This window comes from Laccaria bicolor, genomic scaffold (assembly GCF_000143565.1).
Source record: "Laccaria bicolor S238N-H82 LACBIscaffold_54 genomic scaffold, whole genome shotgun sequence".
NCBI classification, from domain to species: Eukaryota; Fungi; Basidiomycota; class Agaricomycetes; order Agaricales; family Hydnangiaceae; genus Laccaria; species Laccaria bicolor.
In genome coordinates, this window is record NW_001889925.1 from 19847 (window position 1) to 27478 (window position 7632).

Genomic DNA, 7632 nt, shown 5'->3' on the forward strand with positions numbered 1-7632 from the left:
GAGCATTTTGGGACGTGAAGTAGTATCCAAACGAGTCTACGTTGAAGGAAATCGAGGCACAGGAAGGCCTTGGGCAGAGTTTAGCAGAAGTGCAAAAACACGAAAGTACAAACAAACATACCTCCACGAGGAGTGGACGGATTCGTAAACGGTTTCTTGGAGCGTTTTCGGGACGTGAAGAACTATCCAAACGAGTCTACGTTGAAGCGAATCGAGCCACAGGAAGGTCCTGGGCAGAGGTTGGCATTAGGGCAAAAAGACGAGTCACGGCATTGCCCGAAAATGACGTACTTCCTTTGCGGGCTACCTTCAAAATGCAAGGTAGCCCGCAAGGGAAGTACGTCATTTTCGGAAATTTCCGTGACTCAACTTGTGAGTCATTCCTTTTGATCAGCGGAATATTCACCATTATCCTCACAACTTCTCAGTACCTTCCTGCAGTCCGTTTCGCTTGAGTGTGGACTCGATTCAATACCTACGCATTCCACGAACAAGCTCCACAAAACCGTTTACAAAACGGTCAACTTCCCATGGAGGTAAGTATCACTTTGTATATTCGCATTTTTGCACTCATGCTCACAAGCTCTCAGTACCTTAATCTGGACCGTTTGGCGTGTGCGTGGGCTCGTTCGGATAGCCCAAACTCCCTGAAAACGGACCACCAAACCGTTTGTGAAATGGTTGAGGCCTCGTGGAGGTAGGTCACTTTGTATATTCGCTTTTTTGCACATATCCTCACAAGCTCTCAGTGCCTCATTCTGGTCCGTTTGGTGTGCGCGTGGGCTCGTTCGGATACCCCCAAACTCCATGAAAATGGTCCACAAAACCGCTTTCAAAATGGTTAAGGCCTTGTGGAGGTAGGTCACTTTGTATATTCGCTTTTTTGCACACATCCTCACAAGCTCTCAGTGCCTCATTCTGGTCCGTTTGGCGTGCGCGTGGGCTCGTTTGGATACCCCCAGACTCCTTAAAAACGGTCCACTAAAACTACTTTCAAAATGGTTAAGGCCTTGTGGAGGTAAGTCACTTTGTATATTTGCCTTTTTGAATTTATGCTCACAATCGCTCCAGCACCTTAATCTGATCCGTTTGGCATGCGCGTGGGCTTGTTCGGATACTCCCAAACTCCCTGAATATGATCAACAAAACTGTTTATGAAAAGGTTGAGGCCTTGGTTGATTGTTATACATTGAATATAAAGAAATATAATTGAATGGGGTTGATAATACTGTGGAAATCTGGACCGTTTGGCGTGTGCGTGGGCTCGTTCGGATAGCCCAAACTCCCTGAAAACGGACCACCAAACCGTTTGTGAAATGGTTGAGGCCTCGTGGAGGTAGGTCACTTTGTATATTCGCTTTTTTGCACATATCCTCACAAGCTCTCAGTGCCTCATTCTGGTCCGTTTGGCGTGCGCGTGGGCTCGTTCGGATACCCCCAAACTCCATGAAAATGGTCCACAAAACCGCTTTCAAAATGGTTAAGGCCTTGTGGAGGTAGGTCACTTTGTATATTCGCTTTTTTGCACATATGCTCACAAGCTCCAGTACCTTAATCTGGTCCATTTGGCATGCACATGTGCTCGTTTGGATACCCCCAGACTCCCTGAAAACGGTCCACCAAACCGTCTGTGAAATGGTTGAGGCCTCATGGAGGTAAGTCAAATTGTATATTTGCCTTTTTGAATTTATGCTCACAATCGCTCAGCACCTTAATCTCATCTGTTTGGCATGCATGTGGGCTTGTTCGGATACTCCCAAACTCCCTGAATATGATCAACAAAACTGTTTATGAAAAGGTTGAGGCCTTGGTTGATTGTTATACATTGAATATAAAGAAATATAATTGAATGGGGTTGATAATACTGTGGAAATGTTGAGGAAGCTTGCAAGAACAGGGCTAGCAAATAATTTGAGTAAAGAGAGAGCAGAGGCATCACTATTCATATGCTTAGGGTGCTAAAAGCAAGTGTTAAGCAAGGATTTGGTAGATTTGACTAGAAAATACAATGAGGAGGATGAGGCATTCAACTGTGGGAAGAAATCATTTTCATGGGAGAAAGTCAAATTTCAGTGTTACCGCGCTGAAAAAAGTCTTGAGATCCCAGGTAATAAACGAGTCTCTTCGTAAACTCAGAGGACTCGTAAAGAGGGTGAAGGTATGCTTACGAGAGGATGACTGTGACAAGAAGTCGAGACGGCGGTGTGCATAGGGAAGCGTTGACAGCGGTGTATGTGAAGGTACGTTGGCAATTCCATGACATTGTGCCGTTTGTTCACGTCGTCAAATCCTACTTTGTAAGGACATACAAAGTTAGTAAGAGAAAACACAAGAGAAGCGTGAAATATACATACAATCGAGACAAAAAGAATATATCTACTTACGACAAATGGAAGCAATTCAGACAAATACGCATTCGCGTCGTGAAGTCCTACATATTCCTGTAAAGACGTATAAAGTTAGTAAAATAGGCACGAGAGATGTATTAAGCCGTTGAGCAAACGACGCCAAAATATGACGTGTGCCAAGGATCGTCTGAACCTGTGCTGGGGTTCAGACGATCCTTGGCGCACGTCATAATTTGGCATTGTTGCCCATCCTGACGTCTTTCAACTTGAACAAACAAATCCACCACGCGCGCGGTGGATTCGTTTGCATTTGTTTGAACCAGACGCTGTCATCTCTCAGCAGACGATGCATGACGACAACGACAATGCACGACGACGGAGAACAACGATGCACGACGACAGCGGACAACGATGCACGACGACAGCGGATGATGATGCACGATGACAGCGGACGACGCTGCACGACGACAGCGAACGACGATGCATGACGACGGCAAATGGCTATGGTGAATGACGAGGTATGATGACGGCGAATGAGACATAAAGGTGGAACACGAGGGAGCGGCGAGGTGCCATGTCGCAGTCAGCGACGTGCCAACTGAACGACGAATCACTTCTGTGGGCCCAGGTGAGCAAGAAAGAACCTTCCCCTCCACGTTCTTTCTTTGACGCACAGTCTAGGTGCCATGTAAGCCTTCAGAGAGGTATTTTTCGTTTGTTCGTCAGCACCCTGTTTCTCTAACATTCATTTAATCTGCAGAAACATCGTATTTGCAGCCCTCGCGTTGTCGATGAGGGCTGCAAAGACATCGACTGCGTCAACGGCATTACAGTCAACGGCAACGGCACCCTACGTTACCTACACGACCACCGCAATTCAAGTGAACAACGTGGCGACAACGGACTGTTTCCACTCGCACCTCGTTGCCCTCCTCTCCATCTGCGAAGTTTCTTTTTCCAGGGCTCAAATCTCGCGGTACGATGGCCCCCCAGACGAGCAGACAAGATGGTGTTGAAGAGGTTGGGGATGTGTGGTGCAAAGTTGAAGGAAGGCCGTCGTCCTGCGGTGCGTTTATATGCACCTCATTCAACTAACATCCTAACATCCACCTGATTAGAATCCACTACACGACGTCGAGCTATCCGCTTGCATATCAGTCACCCTTTCCAACACGTTTAGCTGGGTACCCTGTCAACGACATCGAGCCATACGCTTGCGTATCACTCCCTTTTTCTGAAGCGTTTAGCTTGGGGCATCGTGTCGTACGTTCATTCGCACCAAGTTCATCGTCGCCTACGTCAACGGCTTAACCAGCACCCTATGTCTCATCTCAAATTCGTCGCCATTCGCTTGCTTATCACTCCCTCTTTCCAACACGTTACTCCATCAACGACGTCCTTCGTCGCCTGTCAACGATGTCCATACCCTGTGAACGAGTCCGTTCACCTATCACTCTCCCTTTCCAACAACGACACTCCCCCTTTCCAAGATGTTTAGCTCGGGTGTGATGTGAGATGACAGTGTGTTTGGGGAGGGAGTTACATGTTAGTTTTTGATGCTTTTTTTTTCTCAGATCATGTAGTTTCCTCGCGCTGCGTCGAGTAGTCCTGTAGAAGGGACGTACAATACTGGAAATGCAAACTATTAACTAAATCTTTGAGCTCAAGGGCATGATCACTGAAATCAAACAAATGCAAATGAAACCACCGCGCGCGCGGTAGTTTCATTTGTCCCTATTGACGTCGACCTCCCTTCAGCCACCATCTCTTTACTTGAAATCTGCTATGGACTCTGACACTTCCAGTTTGGCTCACATGGTAAACTGTCTGTACTAATTCCACTCTCACTAAAGCAAGCACTCACACTGGTTCACCTCATTCAGGTCCTTCAGAATGCCGTGCTGTCTCACCTGTGTTCTCAGCCTTTCCTTGGGCCACACCACATGTTGTGCACATTCCAAAGCCTTTGACTGACTTCACCGATGTAATGTCACCTCACAAGGTACTTTATTTCTTTGTGGCCTTGGTTGTAACTTATCAGACTGCTTTTAGCACTTCATCAATTCACTAAATCGATTTGAGCGCTTGCTCTTTGCCTTTGATGATAAACTTGCCGTCAATTCTACCGAATTAGCACCACTTCTAGGCTTAGATGTCCTGAAAGCATCCAATGCGGTCACTCTACATCCAACGGCAATGACTGCATCATCAAAGGGGGAGTACAAAACCCTTGCTTCCATTGTTTCTGCATATCGAATGTTTGAGGTCTTGGCTCTTGACTGTGAAATTGGTGGTTTGCAACCTCCCATTCGCCTGCTTTCCCCCTTGTCTTTCAACAAGTCTGAGAAGGATAGTGAAAAGATTGTTGTACGTCGATTTATATATATATTCTGATCTTCAAGCTAATTTTCCTTGCTTGCAGGGGTTTGACAAACTAGAAAATTGGCCCAAAGTTCTGCTTAAGTTCCGGAAACTTATAGGTCAGTCAGGACTACCTCAAATTCCTGACGACCTCCAAGCAGGAAGCAAACACCTTGCACTGCTATGGATGGCAAGCAAGAACAAAGAAAAAGTAGGCTACATTAATGTGGTCGACAACTTTCTTCAAGCCGCTCTGCATCTTTACTACCTCAAGATGACCCAATTCCCAGATGGGTCTCTGCCTGACTATCCTGATATTTTAAATGACTGTCTCCAGTGCGTTAGACTCATGTCACATTGATATCTGATACTCATATCTTTCAGCATCTTCAAAGACGAGACCTCTACAGATGAATTCATCAATGATCAAGAGGAGGGGACTTACTACTTGGAACATCTACGTGATGGAGAGACAGCTTCACACACGCTCCACCAACTTGGGACACCTCTGCAATTAGCACTGCTCCTGACTCCTTTCTATTTGCTCTTTCCATTCCAGATAATTACCAGGTCTTACAATCGTCGACTCGTTCTTGAAGCCTTTGCAGAGTTAACCCCTCGGAAGACACCCCTCGTGCTTAAAATTGAGAGATCCATCTGGTGTTCTCTTATAGCGCTTGCTGATGTGACCATCACGCCTCATGAAGCTTTAACACAACTGGTGTCAAGATTGCCATGGGCCGAGATAGAGGCAGCATCCAACAACCCCCGTGATTGTCAGATGTTTTGCACCCCTTTAGGTGAGAAATGTTAGACTGCTTTTCAAACTTCATTTATTTATTCTTTGTTGTATTTACAGCCCAGCCCTCTTCTTCTTCAACTTGTGTAAGAGGCCATTGCAAGCATGGCAGGAACGAGTCCTCATTTCCAAGGCCATTATTGCCCTAGACTCTAAACAGGGTACCCTAGCATCATCATCAATGTGTAGCATGCTAGTAAGTATCCTACCTATCCTACCTATCTACCCTTTCTACCTCCTGAGACTTGCCTCCATTGATTGACCCATATGCCCACTCTTCATTCTTTGTATCACCACACATTACACTTTATGTAATCACTGTAATTTACCTTGTGTACATAAAGAAATGATATCTTCTTGCCACCACTTGTACCTCTTATATCACTTGGATACTCAAGCCCTACCAATAGCTTTACTTCAAGCTTTGAGAGATCAGCAGTCAGACATCAAAAACTTCATTGTCACAATCTCCACTGGGACTGTTTGTGGAGATCAGAGTATGACAGTGCTGAACAGTCACATTCTATGATTCCGAGCATGCAACTAAGCTGTTTAGACCAACTTGGTGAGTCCTCACACCTTTGATCATTGTAGTCCACTAGGCATTCCAATGACTGTCCCACTACCTGAGCGATCACTATGTCAAGTATTGGTTCCACAATGATAAGAAACATTTCTATGTTTTTCCCAATTTTTGCTCATTTTATAGTAATATGTAGATTGAGTACTATATTAACTAACTGTTGCATAACATTATCACTAACAGTAAAGCAATATCATCCAATTTTCTCTGAAATTTGTGCTATTTTATGACTATTTTCCCATAGATTACCATATTTGGAAGTCCACTATGGACTGTAAACACAATATATAATGTTATTACTACTGGTAAGGACATCCTCCAACCTTTTCTGATTGCTCTACTATTCTTTAGCTATTTTTGGGTTGATACCATTTTTGCAAATAAATCTAGCCTCATAGACTATATATACTTTTGATAAGTAATACATAGTCATGATAAGTTAATTGTTTTACACATTTTATTGTATGACTAATTATTTGTATTTGTTTATAATCAAATGTTATTCTATAGTACCACATATCAGATCTATATATTGTAAAAAAGATCATGTCATTTGAACCAGAATTGGATGAGCTACGTAAAAGCCTTTTTAGGATAGATAAATGACTAATCAGTAGTATGTAAAGACTGGTATATATCTGTTTGGAAGTATTTGGTAGAATTTGTAGATATACTGAAACTTTTTAAACTATGAACATCAATTAAACATCAACAGTGTGGATCATTTTGTTTTTCAAACTATTTATTTGTATTTGTCTTCATTTATTTGGACCAGAGTTGGCAGAGCTGTGGAGAAATCTTTATTTCAGCTCAAAGAGATGACTATGTGATGACATGTGATGAAGGGTATGTATATATTTGGAAGTATTTTGTAGAATCTGTAAACTATGATTATGAGCATAAAGTAGACATTGAAAATGTTGAACATTTTGGATTATGATCTATTTATTTGCATTTGTATACATCCATTATCATTTTAAAACAGTTCTGCAATTAAGGGGTGCATACTGCTCAAAAAAAACCATGTCATTTGGACCAGAGTTCGCAGAGCTACAGAGAATTCTTTACTTTAGCCCCAAAGAGATGAGTAAGCAACAACATGTGATGAAGGGTATATATATATTTGGAAGTATTTGGTAGAATCTATAAATATATTTGTAATATTTTCAAACCATGGTCATACAAACATGATCATGAGTGTCAAAAATACATTGAAAATGTTGAATGTTTTGAATTGTGGACTGTTTATTTGTATTTGTCTACATCCATTGTCATTTTAGAATAGTTCTGCAATTAAGGAGTGCATACCACAAAAAAAAACATGTCATTTGGACCAGAATTGGCAGAACTACAGGTAAATCTTCATTTTCGCTAAAAATGATGACTAAGCGATGGCACACCAAGGAAAATGATGACGCACGAACGTTTCCCGATCACATTGATGGGAAACGTTCATGCATCATTGCAAGGCACAAGAGATCCTCGTGACGTCATCACTGCAGGTCATATTAGCAATTCCAAAGGAAAATACTGTAACTCTG

At 43.0% G+C, this 7632-nt stretch overlaps 3 protein-coding genes across 3 annotated transcripts; all 3 read left to right on the top strand.

Moving 5' to 3' along the window:
* Positions 1-314: 314 nt before the first annotated feature.
* Positions 315-1079, top strand: LACBIDRAFT_333638 (uncharacterized protein; the record flags this gene model as incomplete). Its single annotated transcript, XM_001888295.1, has 6 exons — positions 315-372; positions 395-536; positions 584-697; positions 750-857; positions 903-1018; positions 1072-1079. The coding sequence occupies 6 exons, from the start codon at positions 315-317 to the stop codon at positions 1077-1079; spliced, it is 546 nt and encodes a 181-aa protein (XP_001888330.1).
* Positions 1080-1316: 237 nt separating this feature from the next.
* Positions 1317-1849, top strand: LACBIDRAFT_312687 (uncharacterized protein; the record flags this gene model as incomplete). The annotated part of the gene is made up of 4 exons (XM_001888296.1): positions 1317-1336; positions 1389-1496; positions 1548-1655; positions 1708-1849. The coding sequence occupies 4 exons, from the start codon at positions 1317-1319 to the stop codon at positions 1847-1849; spliced, it is 378 nt and encodes a 125-aa protein (XP_001888331.1).
* Positions 1850-2922: 1073 nt separating this feature from the next.
* Positions 2923-6227, top strand: LACBIDRAFT_333639 (uncharacterized protein; the record flags this gene model as incomplete). The annotated part of the gene is made up of 13 exons (XM_001888297.1): positions 2923-2976; positions 3030-3036; positions 3126-3324; positions 3467-3611; positions 3664-3840; positions 4107-4166; positions 4401-4715; positions 4771-5045; positions 5094-5509; positions 5569-5594; positions 5698-5704; positions 6025-6073; positions 6218-6227. The coding sequence occupies 13 exons, from the start codon at positions 2923-2925 to the stop codon at positions 6225-6227; spliced, it is 1740 nt and encodes a 579-aa protein (XP_001888332.1).
* Between the last annotated feature and the right edge of the window lie 1405 nt (positions 6228-7632).